The sequence below is a fragment of the Falco punctatus genome (assembly GCF_963210335.1).
Source record: "Falco punctatus genome assembly, chromosome: 6".
Taxonomy (NCBI): Eukaryota; Metazoa; Chordata; class Aves; order Falconiformes; family Falconidae; genus Falco; species Falco punctatus.
In genome coordinates, this window is record NC_137585.1 from 71,394,288 (window position 1) to 71,413,979 (window position 19,692).

Here is a 19,692-nt window from a genome sequence, read left to right on the forward strand (position 1 = left end):
CAGACATTTTGTCGCTGGCTGGAGAACTCGCTGAAGGGTTTACCAAAGGAAACGACAGGAGGAGCCATCCAGGTCACACACAAACAGCTGACAGACTTCCACAAGCAGGTCACAAGGTGAGCATGCCAGTGGAGCGGGGCAGGGTGCATTGCTGGGAGCCAGGACAGCAACAGGCGGCACATGGTCACGGTGCCAGCGTCTCCCTCGTGAGCCCATCTCTGAGACGTGGCCATCACACCCCACCGCGCGTTGTCCTCTGGCAGCCCCGAAGCGCCTCTCTGCAAGAGCTGAGCGTGCTGGTGGGATGTCAGTCCCAGCCCCTGCCCATGAATCCACTCGGATGTCTCATCCAGCATACTCCCAGTACAACGAAGGCGGTGGAAAGCCTCGCTTTGGAGGGCATGTGTTGCCTTTTCCATCACCCAACAGGTTTTTCTGCTCTTCCCTGAGCCCTGTGCAGCCAGCATCCCTCCCTGCCAGGGCGCAGGCAGCTTTTGCAAGCCATCCTGCCGCCTGCCCGCCCTCCCTCCAGCTCCCCGGCCCTGTGAGTCACTGGCTCCTGGCCACGCTGCTCCGATGGCTGGGGCCTGCCTGGGCCTGCTGCTGCGGGCTGTGTCTGCTCCCAGGGCGAGAGCGCAATCAGCCCAGCAAGCTGCAGCCCGCTCTGGGCAGCCACTGCGAGCTGGCACCTGCTGTCCTCCCCTTCTCTCGTGCTGCCGTCAGCAGCGACACCGGCTGGTTTGGGGGCATCAGCCACTCAGTCCCCAAACACTCCTTCTGCCTGGCTTGGTATCAGCAAGCAGCCAGCCCCGGAAAAATCCCGGAGGCTGAGTCTCCTGCTGGGCTCTGGCTCCTTTCATCCAGCCACCACCACAGTGGGACACAGGTCACCACCAGGGACGGTTGCAGGAGTTGCTGAGCCCATTTTGCCCCAACAGTTGCTCCTACATCTCCTCCAGCATCTTGGAGCCCAGCTGCCATGCTCCTGGTCCCCACTGGCAGGATTGCTGGCTGCCTGTTCTGGGCGGGGAACTCCCCACTTCCTAGATGTCCCCCGATGATGTCACCCCCTGATGTCACCTGTTTTCTTGCAGCGCTGAGGAATGTAAACAAGTCTGCTGGGCTCTGAGGGACTTCACGCGCTTGTTCCGATAGCTCCTGCTCCGGCACCGGCACGGCGCCTGTCTCCCAGGTAAGAGCCAGCAGCGGCACCGCGAGCAGCCGCAGGGACCGTGACCCTGCTCCACAGTGGGACCATGGGCTGTGGGGCTGTGACCCCACTTGCCGTGGCTGTGCCAGCCCCGGGAGGGGCAAATGGGATGAAGGACTGACCCCCTTCTCTCTCTCTTTCCCTCTCCCACTCCCAGGAATGTCTTAATTAGAAGACAGGAAACAAAGAAAACCAAGAATGTGTCCTACAATCAGCAAAGTTCATCGTGGCCGAGGGCTTTCACTCGCTCCAGTGCGTCCCGCCAGCCAGGAGAGCCGGGGCCGGCGCCGCCTGCGCGTGCGGGAGGACAGCTCGAGGATCCCGCTTTCCCAGCGGATTTGCTTTAGAACATCGGCTACCGAAACAAGAAAACAAACCAACGGGAGAAAAAAAAAAACCCAACCACCAACAAATGACAAACACAAAAAAAACCAACACAAAAATAAACCACCACCAAACACCGGAGGATAATGAATTTGCCCGGCAGCAAAACAAGAGTGTGAAGTAGAAAACTTTCTGTGAAATGGAAAAAGAAAAACAAAAAAACAAAAGAAAAAGAAAAAAAAAAAACACAAAACAATAAAAATTATTTCAGGAAAGATGGGGGTTTAAAATAGATTTAGTAAAACCCAGTGGCTGCAGGGTCTGCCCACCCTCCCGTCCTGGGCAGGAGTGGAGACATGGTGGCTCTGCCCTCCCCGAACCCGCCACGTCCTGCCTAGTGGTGACCTCCCGGAGAAGATGCAGGCGGGACGGACTCTTTAAATATATATTATATTTTTTTCTTCTTTTTTAGGTTGTTTTTTTGTTTGGGGGGTTTTATGTTTGGGGGGGGATTTTTTTGTTGGTTTTATTTGGTTTATTTTAGGGTTGGAGCGTGTGGGGAGGACACGGCTCGAGCGAGTGCAGGGACGGGGCTGGGAGAGGGTCGGCGTGGGGCCTGCGGGCACGGCTGGAGCGCATGCTGTTCCCTCCGGGGGTGTGTAGCCATCTCGAGAACAATAAAAACAACAAAAAACTGAAAAAATAAATTAAAAACCCAAGTCCCGGCCTGGTTCTTCTCTCAGGGCTGTGCCGGGCTGTGCCTGGCTTTGCTGTTTGGGTGCGCCGAGCTGCAGCCCCAGCCGCGCCAGTGCCGGGGGGGCAGGTCCCATCCTGGCACAGTTTTCTTGCCGTTTCCCCCCCAAACTACGGGAGGATGGGGCAGCCCCAGAGAAGTAGGTTCAACTTCTCCAACGGTCCAGCCTCAACAAAGCCTCCCCAGGGCACATGGTCATGGTGCCGTCCTCCCTTGGGACCCAGCGGGTGCTCATCACTGGTAGCTCCGGAGGGACAGGGGCATGGATGGGGATGGTGTTGGGTGGCCCCAGCTCCATCAGCCTGTACGGCCATGGGGTGACAGAACGGGGATCCACCACTCCAACAGGCTTGACGGTGCCACAGGTGGCCCGTGTGTCCCTATGTGTTCCCTTATCACTGGGGCAGAGAGCCTGGTGGCAGCACCCAGGCTCCGGCAGCGGCAGCGGGTCTGGGCTCTGGCTGCACCGGCGGCAGCCGCTGCTGGTTCTGCCAAAGCTGGTGAAGCTCCTTGAACTGCTCCACCATCTTGTCCTTGAGGTCAGGGTGGGAGATCTGCAGGGGGATGCTGTCGGCTGACCAGGACAGCTCTCCTGAGAACATCTCCAGCAGCAGCCGTGCCGCCACCGGCACCACCTGTGAGAGTCCTCACAGCGTCAGCCGGCACAGCACAGTGTGGGGACACCCCATCTGTGTCCCCCAGGAGCTCTGGGCAGTGCCCTCACCTGAGGACCGCCCTGGGTATCCCCATTCCTGGGAGCCCTCACCTGCACCGTGATAAGCTTTTTCTCCTTGGGTTTCTGGTCCGGCCACTCTTCGCCGAAGCAGAGGAAGATCTCGAAGGGTGGGGGGGTCATGGTCTGGCCCTTCTGGAACAGGATGAGGCCTGCGGGGCCAGATGCCACAGTAAGGCGCAGGATGGGGCATTGCACCCACTGGTCCCACCACCACCCCAGCTGTGTTCACCCATCCCAGCTCATACCTAATGTACCTGCTGGCGTGTGTCCCCCATCCCAGCTTGGTCCCCAGGTGCCACCAAGTCCCCACGTACCTGCTGGCGTGTGTCCCCCATCCCAGCTTGGTCCCCAGGTGCCACCAAGTCCCCACGTACCTGCTGGTGTCCCCCCCATCCCAGTTTGGTCCCCAGGTGCCACCAGGTCCCCGTGTACCTGCTGGTGTCCCCCCATGCCAGCTGACCCCTGCATGCCACCTGGTGTCCCCAAGAGGCACCGGGGACAACCACCCCATTCTCCTCTCACCATTGAGAAACCCCTCAAGGCTGAAGAGCTTGGTCTTCTTCTCCCTCTCAATGGGGTTGGGGCCAGCACTGTGGGTGGCACAGGGCCCTGTCCAGAAGACTTTGCACTGGCAGAGGCGGATGGCGTAGATGTCCTGGCCCTGCAGCTCCAGGATGAGCCCGCGGTCCAACACATCCAGGAGCTGGTGGGTGTAGAAACGCTGCTTCTCGTTGGGGATGGTATCGGTGGCAGGGAAGCGGACCTGCTCCAGTGTCAGTGGCCCGAAGAGCTCCACCTGCTCCTGCGTGGGCTCCAGGCTGCTGTGGAAGAGGCGGCAGCCGTGGGGGTTGCTGATGGTGAGGACGCAGACCTGACGGCCCCGGTACTGGAACTTGATCTCCAGGTCGGTCACTGCCAAACGGTTGCAGATGTCAGCTGCCTGCTGGGAACCATGCCACGGCCACCACCACCCAGCCACCCCATGGCCACCCCACACCCCCAGCCACCCTGTCCAGCCACCCCACACCCACGGACACCCATGTCCACCCAACAGCCACCCAACACCCATCAGTGCCCAGCCACCCCATGGCCATCCCCTCCCCATGCCGAGCCACCCTCCAACCCACGCTCATCCACCATCACCCATTCCATGGGCATTCCCCACCCACCCACCCCATTACCACCCCTCCATAAGCACCCCACACGCCTGTGACCCCCATGAGCACCCCACATCCATGCCCACTCTCCCTATGGCCACACCCGGTGCCCCCCACCACCACTCATGCCACCCCACAGCCACCCCCCCTCCATGGAACCCTAGCCCCACCCACCAGCCCCCCCAGTGGCACCCCATCCCTGCCCCACAGCCCCCCCAGTTCTTACATGGCAGCATGTGGGGGCTGATGAGCAGGTTGGGGATGATGTGCTCCATGGGTGCTATCGGGCAGGTGGATGGGGGCCCCAGCGTGCCCAGGGGTGGCCCCGTCTCGCTTAGAGTGGCAGGGGCCAGTTCGGGGGTCCCATGGGTGTCCCCCACCTCAGCAGGGAGCAGTGCTTGGAGGGGTGGTGCGAAGGGCCCTGGGGGGCAGCCGCTGCCGAAGTGTGGCTCCTCCTTGGGCCAGGGGTAGGAGGGTAGCAGATCCCCCCCATGCCGGGTATCTGGAGCACAGCATGGGATGGGAGGGCATCCGTGGCCCCCAACCACCCTCTGAAATTGCTGGGTGGGTGCACCCTGCACTCCCCCTGACCTGACACTCCACCCCCCCCAATGCCCCCCCACTCACCTTTGATGCTCAGAGATGTCATCTTCTGGAGCTGCAGGGAGGACAGCGGGGTGGTGATGGGGTTGGGGCGCAAACACATCCGCACCAACACCTCAAAGTATCCCCCGTTTGGGGGTCCCCCCACTCTGACCCCCCACCATGTACCTGGCTGACATCCTCCTCCCCAACGCAGCCATAGTCATCCTCAGCCACTCCATCTGCAAGGGAGAGACAGGCTGGGGAACGGGGTTGTGGGGGGGGGGGGTGCAGGGGGAGTTGTGGGGTGCTGGAGCATTGTGGGGTGCTAGATCCTTGTGGGGTGGCTGGGTCCTTATGATGTGTGGGGGACATGGGGTGCTGCAGCACTGCAGGGTGCTGGGTACTTGTGGGGTGCGGGGTGCTGGGGACCCATGGGGTGCTGGGGCTTTGAGGGTGCTGGGCTCTCACGGGGTGCTGGGTCCTTGTGGGGTGCTGGAGCTTGGAGAGGTGCTGGGCCCTCATGGGGTGCCCGAACGCCTCCCCAGACCGCCCACCTGTGGTCTCCATCCCACCCTGGCACCCCCACCCATGGGTGCCCCTGCAGCACCTGCGCCATCAGCTGGCCCCTGGCAGAGCTCGTAGACCTTGTAGGGCTGGATCGGGGTGGCCTTGGTGCCGTCAAAGAGCAGGCGGAACTCGCGGCTCTTGTTGAGGGCGCAGCGCAGGTTGGCCTTCCACTTAGCTGGGTCCGGCTCGTCCACCCCCTCCGTGAACTTGCCTGTCTCCTGTGCCCAGGCCTGGGGGCAGCAGGGTCAGCACCCAGCGTCCAGTACCCAGCACCCTGCCGAGCACCCAGCGCCCAGTGCTCTGCCCCAGCACCCACTGTCCTGCCCAGGCAGCCCTCAGCACCCCATCACCCCCCATCCCATGTCCCCCTATTCACCCCATTGCCCCCATCCTGTGTCCTCATTGTCACCCCATGATCCTTGTCATCCCATCTCATGTCCCTTTCATCACCCTGTCATCCTCATCTCCCATCCCCCCATGTCCCACGTCTACCTTGTCACCCCCATGTCCTGTGACCCGTGTCCCCCTCGCCACTCCATCACCCCTATGCCCCATGTGTGTTTCCCCCACCACCACCCCATCACCTTGAAGATGTTGTCGTGGTCCTGAGGGGCTGGGGGGTGGCGGGTGGCATGGCGCCAGGGGATGGCAAAGCGTCGCCGCTCAGCGTCCAGCCACTGCAGCCCCGGGTAGCGCTGGCTGTTGACCTGTGCCACCAGCCACGGCTTCAGCCGCACCCGGCGAGGCGGGGGGTTCATGGCGGGACCTGCAGGGGGACAGCAGCACCGGGGCACCCATCAGCACCAGGGGGCTGAGGCCCGGCAGGCTCGTGACACGTGTGAGGGGGCTCAGGCTGGGCCAGCTCATGACACCTGTGAGTGTGAAGGAGCCGAGCTCGTGACACGTCTGTACAGCTGTGACAGGCACCCGTGGGTGCCCCCCCGGCCCCGAAACAGGAACTGGAGTGTCCCCCGGGGCCGTGGCTAGCTGGCAGCTGGGGGGGGCGGAGGGGCACCCCGTCCCACATGGGTGTGGGGCTGCCCCGTGCTCCGAAAGCAGAACCTGCGGCTCCTCTAGGGGAACAAAAACGGCCCTGGGGCCGCGCGGGGGGGGGGGGGGGACATGACACTGCGGGGGGACACGGGGGGGACACACAGAGATGCACGGGGGAGCATGGGGGGTGACACACGGGGGGGGGGCCAGGGACACGGGAAGGACATGCAGGGACACACGTGGGGCACACGGGGGGGGGACGGACATGCAGGGAGACACTGGGGGGACATGGGGACACATGGGGAGATGGGAAGGACATGCGGGGACACACACACGGAGAAGACACACGAGGGGATGGGGGGGACACGGGAGAGGGGACACAGGCACCGACCCCACGGGGGCTGTGACCTGTGGGGCACCCCCAGAGCCCCGTCACAGCCCGGTGGGACAGGTGGAAGGGCCCAGTCCCCGTGGGGTCACTGTCATGGTCTCTCTGGGGTCACGGCAGCCACGTGAAGGAGACCACCCCCGTGTCCTCCCGCACCAGTGCACATGGAGATGGTCGCACCCCCGTGGGACCCCGCGTGCTCCAACCCACGTTGCTCGCGCGTGGGGGGCCCCGGGGACCCACCGGCCCAGGGACAGGTCCCCAGACTGCGGCACCTCTGCTCGGGTGGGGCGGGTCCCGCGGGTGCACCCGGGCTGCTGCCACACACTCGGGCCGGGGCGCTGTCCCCGGGTGGCCCCACGGCTCTTCCTGGGCACCCCAGCACCGCTCCCGCGCGGTGCCCACAGCCCCCGCTCCCACCCGCGGCGGACCCCGAGGACCCGGCACCGGGACTCACCTGCGCTCCGGGGCCGCTGCCGCCGCCCAGCGCTTCCGCACGGCGGGGCGGGGGCGTGGGGCGGGGGCCGGGGCGTGGGGCGTGGGACGGAGCCGGCCACGCCACCACTCCGGGACCGCCCCGGCCCCGCCGCGCCCGGGGTGGTGCTCGTGTGCCCCGCCCGTGACCCCTGTGTGCCCCCCCACCCATGTTCCCCCACCCGTGACCCCTGTGTGTCGCCCTCCGGGGTCCTGTCTCCGTTCGCCCCCACCTCCCGGGGTGTTACCCCGCAGCAACTGCAGACACCTCATTAACATACGTTTTCCATAAATTTGCATACCTCGCGCCCACCGCCCACTCCGAGTGACGCACGGGAATCCCCGAAGTGGGTGGGCATTCCCCATATCCCCCCCCCCGCCCACACACCAGGCTGTGATTGGCCGCGCTCGCTGTCACTCACTATAGGTGTGGCCCACCCTCCCACCACTACCGTGGCCCCACCCCCTAGCGCGGCTCCCCCAGCCCACCCCCGCCCCTCTCTGGGGCCGTTGCCGGGTAACGTGGGCCGAGGGGCGGGCCGAGGGGCGGGCCGAGGGGCGGGCCGAGGGGCGGGCCGAATCTCCCCACAGCGCCGGGTGGGTCACGTCGCATGCGGAGTCCTTGCCACGGCCCCGCTGCCCCCCACGATACCCGCCGGTGTCCCCCCCCCGGCAGCAGGAGCCGGGTACGATGGTGGCGTCGGGCCGGCAGCACCCGGGGGAGTCGCGTCACCCTCCCACGAGGGACCATGGGGACCTTCGGGTAACACGCGGTGGTGACCCCGGGGCGAGGCCTGTCGCCCCCCGGGGGACCGGGGGGGACCGGGGGTCTGCGAGGAGGAGGAGGTATGGAAGAGGTACTGGCCCTGTGCCCACCACCCTGGCAGCAGCAACCAAACCAGCCCTGCCTCCTAATTAGCTGCCCCCACCCCTTCCTGCCTACAACCCTGGGGTCACGGTATGACCCTGCCACGGTGCATGGGGTGTCCTGGGGTGGGCACCCATGGGGAGCGGGCCGGGCGGGTGCCCCACTCACCCACCAGCATCCATTCCAGAGCCGCACCCCACATGCAAACCTGGGTGGGCACGGAGCACCGGGGAAAAGCACCAAAAAGCGCTGGTTCCTGGGATGCAGGGCAGCTGCATCCTCGGGGATCCTGGCTCAGCCTCCACTAGAGTCTCACTCCCATGTTTTCTCTCCTGGCCAGAGCAGGAGACCCCTGAGTGGGCCGAGCTGGCGTCGAGCTTTTGGGCCGGGATTTCAGTGAAAGGGGAAGGAAGAAGCCAGATGGTTGTGCGTTTGCCCTCTGCCACCTCCTCCTTTCGCATCCTCCTCTGTTTGGGGAAGCACTGGCACTCAGGACATTTGGTTCATTTTTAATGTTAATTTTTCCATTGCTAACAGCAACCACCTTGGATGGCTTTGCTGTTCACACAAGGCCCAGGGCGCTCCACCAGTGATGGGCTGTCACCCATGTCCCTGTCCCCAGCTCCACTCTCTGCCATGTGTCCTCACAAGGACAAAGTGGGCATGAAAAAATAACTTTTTTGGGGGGGTTATCATGGGTGAGATCGCAGCAGAGGGGACTTCCCCATTTGCTTCTTCCACCAAGAAATGAAACCGTTGTTGCCAGCAGCCCTGGGCACGCCGGCTCTGTGGGCTGGGTGCCATGTTTTGCTCCCAACCTGGCGCCCGTTTCCCTCTCCCAGCACTCTCTGCTTCTTATTTTTCTATTCCTGGAAGAGAAACTCAGTTCAAACTCCTCAGGATCGCCCTGGTCTCCGTGGCCGTGAGAGGGAGCACTCAGCCCTGCCGGCGCCAGAGCGGCTCCCGGGATAACGTTGGTTGGGATTTCCCGGAGCTGGGCTGTCAGCGCCTGGAGCCTTCGCTTCCCAGGCCCCCCGGCCAGCTGCCCACTCTGGATAACCAGCCCGATATATTTTTGGGCTACTTCACAGGTAGAGGGAAATCCTGCCCAAAAACATGACAGCTGTGTTCCGCCTGTGTCTCTGCCTGCAGGTGTCTCAAATCACCTATTTATTTGCTCATTAATTAAGGGGGGTGGGGGGGTGGGCTGCAGAGACACTCCCTGACCTCCTGCTCTCTCACCCTTACTTTGGTGGCCTCCTCCTGTAGAGCCAGCTCTGCTGCAAGTGAGATGCACTGCCAATAAGGTGGCTGGGGTGCCAGAGCAGTGCTGGAGCAGTGCCAGGCCAGCACCAGGCCAGCCGTCCCGCTCCCAGGCCACGTGGGAAGGGGGATCAGCATGACACCATCGTCTTTCTGGGAATTTTCCTCCGTGGCTAAAGCCCAGCTCAGTTTGCCACCGCCAGCCAGGTTCTGCGGCACTGGGGACAGCATCTTTGAGCCGGCTGAAACCCAACTCACATGGAAGATGCTCTGGCACTACTCGTGACATCCAAGAGTTTCTCCATGTCGTCTCTGGGAAGAGGTGGTGAGGTGCTGGGCATTAGTTTGCTCTGTGGGTTTACTCTCTGGTTCTGATGTCTCCTTTTCTCTGCAGCAGCCATAAGCAGATGGTTCAACGAAAGCTGAGGGAATCCTTCCCCATCCCACGGCTGCTGGTCAACAGGCTCACCACCTTCCTGATCGAGCTGGTTCGCTTCCTTGGTGAGACCTTGGTCCAGGTGAGCCACCTCAGTTTCCCTGCCACAAAGAGGAGACACGGTACAAGCAGTTTCTCTCTCCAGCCTCTAACTGAGACTTTTCCATCTGATTTTTTTAATTTCTGTTGATTTTTTTTTCCAATCCCCATTTGCCTTGAAGAGCTCTGCGTTGTTAAAGCTCAGCCCCGTCTTAGCAGTGGATGTGTTTGTGGGTAGGCTGGGCTTGTTCTCCAAAAGAAAAGAAAGCCTCAAGGTCAGAAACACAAGATATTTTTTGGTGGAGGTTAGGTGGCGTGAGAAATGCAAGTATTTGATACTTACCCAGAAGGTTTGCTCTCCAGAAACTGTGGTTACACCCCAAAGACACCACCAGGACCCTTTCTGCCTATTCTGGGGTCACTGAACGGGGACAAGGCAAAAGGTGAAGTAATCGTAGGAGGTGATGAGATGTGCTGACAACCCTGGATATAAACCTTCTGCTTCCCTTCTTCTGAGTATTTCCACATCAAAATACTTCAGTAGTGGGAGGGGAAACTTCAGGTTCTCTGTTCTCTCAAACTTCTCCTCCCATAGCGAAATTTTTGCATCTTGGCCACCTTTTTGGTGTCTCTAAGAAGAGCAAGGAGTTCCTTGTGAGTAGCTTGCTCTTCAACACACCTCAGGGTGGCACATGCTGGCAAATATTCATCAAAACCAAGCATTTTAACCTAAATTCACCTTCCCCTTCAGGTGCTGGTGGTTGGTTTACTGACAGCCATTGGTGATCATATTTGGAAGCCCTTTTTGGCAGCGGTGTTCAACAGCCTCCTGCAACCTCTGCTGGTGTTCCTGCTGAAGGTCCTCTGCAGCATCCAAGACCTGATGGACCCCCTCATCAACATCCTAGCTGGTGTCTGCTCGCAGCTCGCTGTGCTGCTGCGGGCCATCAGATTAGTGGAGATAAACCTACAGCTGGACAGGACTGGTCTCAGGGCAGATGGCAGTGGGTGAAGCTACGTCTTGGGTGGTGAAAGAAGGAGGGGAGGAGGAAAATGCTGATTTCTGCAAAGGGCCATGCAAATTGAGTAAGAGTGGGGCTGCCTGTGGCATGGGTAGAAGGTGAGGAGAATGAGGTAGCTGCAGGTTTCCATGTGAGCAGTAGGTACGTGGCACAGGTGGGATTGGGTTTGTATGTTCAATTTTTGCAAACACCATCTTAATTAACCCATTAAATTATAATTTTAGATCTTGGACTGTGTCTCTAGTGAGGTGGTGTTCCTCTTCCTGTCTGGAAGACTTGGCTTTCCAACTGGGAAGGACTTCTCCATGCAGCTTCTTGCAGTGGGCCAGCCAGGCTCCTCTGGTGGGCTCTGCTGCTGATTTCAGAGGCAGTGTGGTATCCGGAGCCTGATTTCCTGATTCCCTGCCAGTAAGGGATGGCCTCTTCCCAGAGAGCTGAGTGGCTGCCAGGCACCCTCGGTGTGGTCTATGCCCTGACTGGAGCAGCTCTTCATAGCTGGGGGCATGGGATAGCCAGGAATTTGGGAACCATCTTTAACATAAGTGAATGCCACCACTTCAGTGTTCCTAAAAACTAGGTCTGGGAAGTGTTTTGGGTAGCAGGAGTATATTTCCATAGGAACCAGGAGGCCAGAGGAGTGGAATGGCAGGCAGTGAAGCTTTGAGTGTGTTTTGTAAGATCTTTGAGGGGACCAGGGCTCAGACTAAGCCACGTTTTGGGGCTCATGCCTGCGCCCCAGATACCAGCTCCCTTCTCTAACAGCATGTTCTCTCGGGAGCATTTCCCATTGCTTACATGCGCTGCAAGATCCCTCTGGCCTTGATGATTCCACGCTGAAAGCCCTTTGCTTTTTATGGGCAGAGAGCAGCTTGTTTTTAACTTCCTGGCCTGTAAGATCATCCAAAGCATTGGAGTCGGCTGGCTGCAATTTAATGAACGAGCTCTGAAATGAGGCACTGCAAGAGGTCCCCCCATGGTGGCCGTGCCCGTCAGCGCGTGCTCACTACCCTGACTCGCTGTGCTATTTGGGTGCTGCTGAGTTCATGGAGTTGCAGCGGTAACAGGATGTTCTTCAGCAGTACAAAGGGACGAGCTGGAAGCCACCAAGGCAAACAGGAGTACTACCGGGTCAGATGACTAAGGGCAGCGTGTGATTGAAAGCCAGAGATGAGCTGAAACCTTCCAGGCAGTGGGAAATGTGCTGGTTTTCCAGGAGGGGGAGAACCCGACCAGCTTTGCCCTTGCTCCTCAGCTAACAGCACCAGAGCCAGAGGAGAGAAGAACTGCATGCAGGTATGAGCAGAACATGGCCTCATGGATTGGATTGGGTCCAGGATGTCCTGCTGCAAAGTCACCAGTGCCTGGACTGTGCCTGGATGGCCAGACACAGGGTCTGAGAGCCCCCAGAGGACACTCGAGGGACACACAGTTGTCCTCAGGATGTTTCCATCCATGCAAGTCTCTTGCATCAGGGTGCAGGCATGTCCTGGCGACTGCTCCTTGATAACAGACTTTTCTGCAAGGAAGTGATTAAAATGAACAAACACAAACCCTGGTTAAGAGGATGGAATTAATTTGAGGTTTCTTGCTTTGTTGATTTAGCTGAAGATTCACTTTAATGATTTTAAATGGCTTTAATTAAATCAATCTGCTCTAAGAACAGGAATTCCTTTTTTTTTTTTTTTTTTGGCTAAAGCTCTTCGAATCAGCACAGATCCAGGAGACAGAGAGAGTTGGGAAAATTCAACACCCAGGAGTGAGGAGCAGCAGCTTGTGTCATGCTCAAACAGCATCAGAATAGCATCTTGCCCCTGGCTCCCCGCAGGCACCCCTGAGGCTGGGTGAAGAGTTGCCATATTCCCCCTGCAGCCCCCTGCCCTGCTGCGGGATGGGGGATTCGCAGGTTCTGCAGTGTGCTGTGGACATTGTAACAGCTGGTTGGAGCTTGTTTTGCAAATTAGATATGATCATGTCCTGGCCACAGCAGCTCAAAGAGACAAAGGTGCAGAAAGTCACTGATTTTTTTGAGTTTCAGGGCCTAAAGGGGTGAACAGCAGCTCTGGGCTGCTGGACACACAAGTGTCCTTGGTGTAGCTCTGCTCATCAAGAGCAGAAAACTCTTTTTTTTTTTCTTTTGCTTGTTTTTTAAGGAAAAAAAAAAAAAAACTCAATCCAAACTACATGTGTTTAACACAGCCAGTCTGTGCTTTCCCTTCACTGTTCCCCCAGGCAGTCCCAAACACTGGCAGGGGCTGGCAGCCCCAGCTGCTCTAGGGGGATAACGCCCCTCTGGCATGCACCCACCTCTCCGTGGGAGCATGCATGTGTCTGGGACAGGGTCTCAAGGCAGCTGTCTCATCCTCAGCCACCTTCCACATGCCCCCCGTGCTGGGCTGCTGGTGCCCCTTGCTGCTGGTAGTGGTGCTCAGTTACAGTGTCGTGCTCGGACAAGGACATTTCTCCCCGTCCACACTGGCTGGTGGCGGCAATGCTCACGGGGCTTATGCTCACCAGCAGCCTGGGCTGGCAGCTCCCTCACATTGCTGATCCCTTAGATCACTGTCCCAAATGCCTTCCCTGCAGCTCATCCCTCTGTTCCCAGCACCGTGGCCAAGCCCACGAAGATGGCTCAGCACACGGCATGGGAGTGTGGAGGAGCAGCAAGATGCTTCTCCTGTCACAACCGATTTTTTTAGTTAGCCTTTCAGACCTCAAGGCAGGTGCTGTGCCTGTTGGATGGGGGCACAGCTCTGTCCTAGTCCTTTCCACCGCGATCCGTGGGGGTTTTGTCAATGGCTGCCCCGGAGTGGCTGGGGAGGGGTGGGTGCAGGGCTGGGAGAGCAGCCAGCTGGGATGTGGAGGAATGCCAGGACGCTGAGCACAGGGCCTCCTTCGGCTCCTCGTGGCCATCGCTTCCCTAAATAGACGGCTGCAGGGCGGGAGGATTAGCTGGGGGCATTCCTCTGCCCCCGGCTGCTGACCCCAGGACGCGTTGCTCATTGCTATATTAAATCCTGCACACAACAAGTTGCTCTTCACAAGCCCTTTGCTCCAGGTATCAGTATTTCTGCTCCTCCCTCCACCTCACACTTCCAAACACCACGGGGATTTGCAGATGCAGAGTCAGTTTTGGTTTGCTCTGCTCAGACTTTGCAAGGGAGGTTTGTACTTTTCCCTTTTGATGCCTCCTGGCACTGCTCGCAGAGTGCGAGGGTATTTATAGCCACCTGGTGAGGTTAAGAGCTACTGCTGCTGAACGGTTTGTGAATGCTCTGTGCCAGCCCGGTGACGGGGCTGGTCACTGCGTGGTTATATCCACATGGTTTCACGGGAGGAGCCAACGGCCTGGCACTGGCTTGAGGTTTTTGTCAGATGGGCATCATGGGAAGGGGGTCAGCCCTGCCACGTAACTCTGCTCAGGAGAGTGGCCATAGGAACAAGGCTGTGTGGGAATCCACCAAGTCGTACCCCTGTGTGTCAGTGGGGTCACACAGATGCCACAGCCTGGGGTCAGGACAAGGCACAGAAGTGATGAAATAAATTGGGAATGAGCTGTTGGGAGTAAGTTTGGAAAAGCTTGGTGTTTTAGTTTCTTGATGCCACCTTCCCATGGTTAGAGGTAAACTGAGGCAGGGTGTGAGTCAGTCTTTCCCATTGGGACGCTCAGTGTTACACCTTCAGAGTGGCCTCCTGACAGTTGGGTCAGGGCTGGTCATTTTGCCCATTAAAAAAATGGAGTCGTGCTGCCTGTCCTTGGGCTTTTCCAGTCTCCCACATCATTCCTTGTGCCGGAGATGCCACGTCTCCCTCTTCCCTGTGCCCCTGCATGCAGCTCCGTGTCCTCCACCCTTTGGCATGCCACTGGGTCTGCAGCTCAACCTCAAAGGGCTTCCCATATTTCACCTGCAGGACCTGTTGTTCCGCTGAGGGACCTCAGCCCACCTCATGGTATTCCCTCAGAGTAGTCATCACCACTAATGTCGCTCCTGGGAAAGGTTTGTCTGACCTGCTTCTTCATCTGTCCTGTCCAAAGCAGCCCACTGTAGGTCTGCATGCCAGACCTGGTGCATCCACAACCTCATCCATGGTCTGGATATGCAAAGGAAGACTGCTGCACCACCCCCAGCAGGAGACTGCTAAAATGCCTCCCATATTTTCTTTTTTTCATGTTGATCAAGTGCAGGTTTTCTGTGCTTTCCTCCTAGACCACAGTTTTGAGACCTTTGGATGTTGTCACTGCCCTCCTTTGGGCTTTCTGCAGGTGGCCCAGGATGTAGGATTAGGGATCATGCATTCACAATTTGTTTTTTTGGGGGGGAGTTCTGGTGGTGTTACCACTTTTGGGAAATAACCTGAAGAGAGGGTGGGAAGCAGGCTGTGCTCCCAATAAGCATTTGAGTCTTGCAGCGCTTCTGTAGCAATTTTCCCAGAGGGACTCGTAATGGCATGGATAGCAGCTCAGTATCCAACCGCCCTATAACAAAGCTGGCATCCCAGGGCAAAACTGGAGTTAGGAATTCCCTTCAGATATTTTCAATCCTTAATTTAATACTCCCCGTTGCCAACATGAGTTGCAGCTCACATGGAAGCAGGCCACTTCTTGCAGATGTAGCCAGGAGAGATGCACCTAATTGCCTGTGTTACACAAGCCATGGACTTCTCCAGTTAGTTTGAGTTTGAACAACCATGCGTTTCCTAGTTAAAACATCCAACTCTGTATCAAAACCACACAGTCCTGGCTGGCGAGATTCCTTCCACCTGACTTTACCTACAGAGTCCTCCAGTCTTCCAGCACTCCAGCTCCTTCATGGCATTGTTTTTTCTCCAGCTCCTTAGTGGCATCAGTGGTTCTCCAGACTCTCACAAAGGTTTTAAGCTAAACCCAGCATCTAAACAGTGTCCACCACTTGGCAGTGGCTGCAGCTGTGGGTGGGATGATCGATATGCCATCAGTCTAATAAAATGTGCTTTTCTTTGCCCAGATAACCAAGGTCATCTTCCCCTGAACTTCTCTGCTGTCCAGGGCATGTGACAAAGAGGTAAACAAGGCTACAGCTGAAAAGCTAGTTAATAAGTAATTTGTTCTCCTAATTCTGTGCTTTTGAAAGAGTTTGACGGTATAATTAATAAGTATTCAGCACCTTCAAAAACCAGGACACTTACTGCTGTACAAAACAGGAACTGTGTGAAGATCTGATTTTATAGACTATTTGTGGTTGTACCCATTCTTAGGTAAGGTTTTGAGCAAGACAAGACCTGTGGGGAAAGGAAGTATCTTTTGTTAGCACTGTCTCGGCAGACAAAGCAGCTGAACATCTACAGTTTTGGCAAAACCAAACCAGTGGGGTTGAGGGATTGGGAACCTTGAAAAGGATCAGAAGTGGATTTTACCTCATGCAAAAATATTGGGGACCACACAGAGTATCCAGCTGCAATGTGTCACCATTTTTAAAAGACTCTGAAAAAATGGAAGAACTAAAAAAAACAAAAAACAAAAACCTGAAAATGGTCTGGTAGTTGGAGAAAAGGTCTTTTATAAGGTACTTAGAGCTCAAGGTTTCTTTAGCTCACCAAAAGGAGATATGATTTAGTTTCTGCGTATGAGCATTTCTGCAAGAAAATGTAAGGGAATACAATGATCTTAAAAGCAGCAGAGAATATCAGAATCACAATAAGAAATGATGGCTGCAGAATAAAAAGCTGGATAGATCAAATGGGATTTTAGACACATGATTTGATTTCATAAGGATGATCATACCACTGGACCAGGCTGCTGAGGAAGAGGAGAATCACCCGTGAGGAATGCTGCCATAAGGAAGGCTGACTTGACTGCAGCTCTTGTCATTCTTGGAGACTTTAAAGCTTGCAGGCCTGATCATCTCAGTTAGGATTTAGTGCTGAGTTAGATTTAGGAGGCCATAAGCACGGAGGTATTTTAATCAAGTAAAACTTTCCAGGCAGAAAGTGAAGGACACACTGCTAACCTTATCCTGATGAGTCGCTGATAACTCAGGAAGAAGAGCCTCAGATTACTACTCAGTCCTCTGCATTGTGGCCTTTGCTGGATATTTAAACATAGTCAGAAATCCAGGCCAGAAGCTGAACTGAGTCACTAGCCCGACTCCGTTCAGCTTGAGCAGGAGCGTCCACCACTGGACCCCTGGTTTGGTAAGCCAGTCAGCAACACCTCCCTCACTCTGTCATTCTCCAGGCCCTCTGCCTATATCACATTGTGTCCTGCAGATCCACTCACAGGATCCCCTGACATCCAGATCCTTCTGTGACTGGGACGAATTATCAACCCATTCGGGATGGGAGGCAGGTCCTGGTGCCGGGGGTAATCCCCTCCTCAGCCTTCACTCCAGGGAGCTGTGCAGTTGTTGAAGGCAGGACCTGGTAGAAGCCAGGCTGTGGAAATGGGGATGCTTCCAGCCGTCCTTTGAGCCCTTAAATCATGCTTTATAAGAATGTGGACTTGATGATCCTTATAGGTCCCTTCCAACTTGAGATATTCTATGATTCCATAATTCTTTGTAACGAAAAAAAAAAAAAAAAAGTAAGTTTCTGGTCGTCTTGGGTGTAAAGAAAAGCTTGAAAACACAAACATTAAAGTTTAAAAAACATGAAGACAACCCCCCACAAGCCATCATTTATTAAAAAAAATAATAATCTCCTGATTTTAAAGTCTGTTCACAATCTTCTGACATTTGGCCAGTTATACCACAGACACTTTATCGCCACAGTGGATCTGCATTTGAAACAGGGATGTAGCCTTACACATGCAATTATTTTCTCGAGATCTTCTGATATGAGCACCTACAGAGACAAGAATAGAAAGATGAAGCGTTAGTTTTTCAAGGAACTTTCGCGTAATTTTTTTCAGTTAATGACTTAAGAGTTGGGACGAGTTCTAAAATGTCAGCTGGCTGAAGCAGCTTTTAAAATTGTTTACCATGACACAGAGGGTGGGAATTATCTCAGTGTACTGTAAATATCTGGTGTGAACATCTGTCATGGATGGCACAGCTCAGCTTCCTTCAGAGACTGGAAAGAAATGCACTCTCAGGGTACAATTCATGTGACCTAATTTAGGCATTTACTTTAGGATGAGATGAATCATGCCCTGGAAGTGCCTATTTCTTTCCAGTGACTATAAGGGGAGTCTAGACAGCCAGCACAGATGTGGACATGCACATCTCATCAGATGAATCGTATCCAACGTGATTAAGGCTTGACCTCAGCCACGCTGCTATTTGGCAGCAATATATCGACAGTCTGATGCGTCATGGTACGCTGATGCAGTATGAAATTAAATAGCAATGTGATGCTGCTTCAGGGTGATCTAGTAAAATGGGATTTTGGTAGTACAAGACATTCTCTCCCGATGGGATCACATCTTGCTACAAAGCAGTAATTTTAAATGTAAGTAATTAAAATGCCATGCAGCATTTTAAGCCCAAATTGAAATATATTTATAAAACTTGCTGTCAACTTACCAGCATAGGATCCCTGTGCTCCTCCGAGTTATTTTTGGATTGATGTGGTCATGACATGCTTGCTCAGGCCACGTCTGGCAGCACAGCAGGGACCCTTACTATGAGAGACATTGAGGTGCTGGAGCATATCCAACAAAGGGCAACAAAGCTGGTGAAGGGTCTGGAGCACAAGTTTTACAAAGAGCGGCTGAGGGTACTGAGGGTGTTCCACCTGGAGAATAGGAGGCTGAGGGAGGACCTTCTAGCTCCCTACAATTACCTGAAAGGAGGTTGCAGCAAGGTGGGGGTCAGACTCTTCTAAGTAACAGGCGACAGGATGAGAGGAAATGGCCTCAAGTTGTGCCAGGGGAAGTTTAGAGTGGATATTGGGAAAAATAATAGGTTTCAAAAGGGTTGTCAAGCACTGGTACAGGCTACTCAGGGAAAGGGTTGAGTCACTGTCCCAGGAGGTATTTAAAAGGCGTGTAAACGTGGTGCTTAGGGATGTGGTTTAGTGGTGGACTTGGCAGTGCTGGGTTAACGGTTGGACTTGATCTCAAAGGTCTCTTCCAACCTAAACCGTTCTATGATTCTAAGCATGGCATCAAACCAAACACTGCTCCTCACCAATAAAACTACCTCATATCAGGGATTTGTGAGGAGAGGTCCATGATAAGCCATTAGTCCTGAGGTTTGGTTTTAGTATTCCCGTTCTGCTGACGTTTAGGAAGGTTTTTAAGGGCCTTTTCCAACCTAGATGATACTATGGTTTAGATACATGTGAACCAAACACATCAGCTCTCAGAAACCACCTGCAGCAATGTCAAGCATACCCTGACTAAATAATTCCATATGTGGAGATCTGCGTGCCTCCTCAGACAGAACTGCCACTAGCAGAGCCCTGCACAGCAGGCAGATGCTGCCCTGAGGGGAGGGCTCTCCTCACTCAAGAGGCATTTCACAAGGAGATACCACTCTACGACCACAACGTCCTCACCACTGAAGAAAGACCACAAGGACCCCACTGCTGAAGAAGAGACCGATCCCACAGTGCCCCAGCAGCCGAGCCCTGGCTGCCAGGAAGACTGAGGAAGGGCTACGTAGCCCCACAACCCCCACCGCCGCATAACCCTTTTCCCGCCCTTTCCAGCCCCTGCCCCAGCCCCCGCGCACGTGACCGCCCCCATACCGCCCCCGGCGCGCACGCGCAGTGAGGAAAGGGGCGGAGGGAGGAGGTACCCAGGTGGGCAGGGCCGCCGGCCGGCGCGCGCGTGAGGACGTGGCGCTTTCCAGCCAATCGACGTCTGCGTCCCCTGCGGAGGGAGGCGGGGCTGCGGCGGGCGGAGGGGGCGGGAGCGAAGGGGCGGGGAGGTGGGCGGGAGGCAGCGTGGGGGCGGGAGA

The 19,692-nt window shown here is 56.3% G+C and overlaps 2 protein-coding genes and 1 long non-coding RNA gene across 7 annotated transcripts in view; 1 reads left to right on the forward strand and 2 right to left on the reverse strand.

Moving 5' to 3' along the window:
- TNPO3 (transportin 3) overlaps positions 1 to 1,675 on the forward strand; it is a 44,559-nt gene extending 42,884 nt beyond the window's left edge. For all 4 annotated transcript variants that reach the window (XM_080391287.1, XM_080391285.1, XM_080391286.1 and 1 more), the window contains 3 exons: positions 4 to 116; positions 1,095 to 1,192; positions 1,368 to 1,675. In XM_080391287.1, the coding sequence (XP_080247413.1) occupies positions 4 to 116; positions 1,095 to 1,155 (174 nt within the window). In that variant the 3' untranslated portion in view covers positions 1,156 to 1,192; positions 1,368 to 1,675. The remainder of the gene's footprint in view (positions 1 to 3; positions 117 to 1,094; positions 1,193 to 1,367) is intronic.
- A 290-nt stretch (positions 1,676 to 1,965) lies between these two features.
- On the reverse strand, positions 1,966 to 7,342 carry IRF5 (interferon regulatory factor 5). 2 transcript variants are annotated; one of them, XM_080391295.1, is made up of 9 exons: positions 7,172 to 7,342; positions 5,918 to 6,099; positions 5,374 to 5,563; positions 4,953 to 5,005; positions 4,809 to 4,839; positions 4,408 to 4,683; positions 3,547 to 3,936; positions 3,055 to 3,173; positions 1,966 to 2,923 (listed from the first exon to the last, which is right to left on the reverse strand). In XM_080391295.1, the coding sequence occupies exons 2-9, from the start codon at positions 6,089 to 6,091 to the stop codon at positions 2,684 to 2,686; spliced, it is 1,473 nt and encodes a 490-aa protein (XP_080247421.1). In that variant the 5' UTR covers positions 6,092 to 6,099; positions 7,172 to 7,342; the 3' UTR covers positions 1,966 to 2,683. The 2 variants fall into 2 exon arrangements, with proteins under 2 accessions (XP_080247421.1, XP_080247420.1); XM_080391294.1 differs by lacking the exon at positions 7,172 to 7,342 and adding an exon at positions 6,206 to 6,452.
- Positions 7,343 to 12,954: 5,612 nt separating this feature from the next.
- Positions 12,955 to 19,675, reverse strand: LOC308065393. Its single transcript, XR_013928757.1, has 2 exons — positions 17,769 to 19,675; positions 12,955 to 17,632 (listed from the first exon to the last, which is right to left on the reverse strand). It is a non-coding gene; the product is annotated as an uncharacterized lncRNA (long non-coding RNA).
- Positions 19,676 to 19,692: the final 17 nt, after the last annotated feature.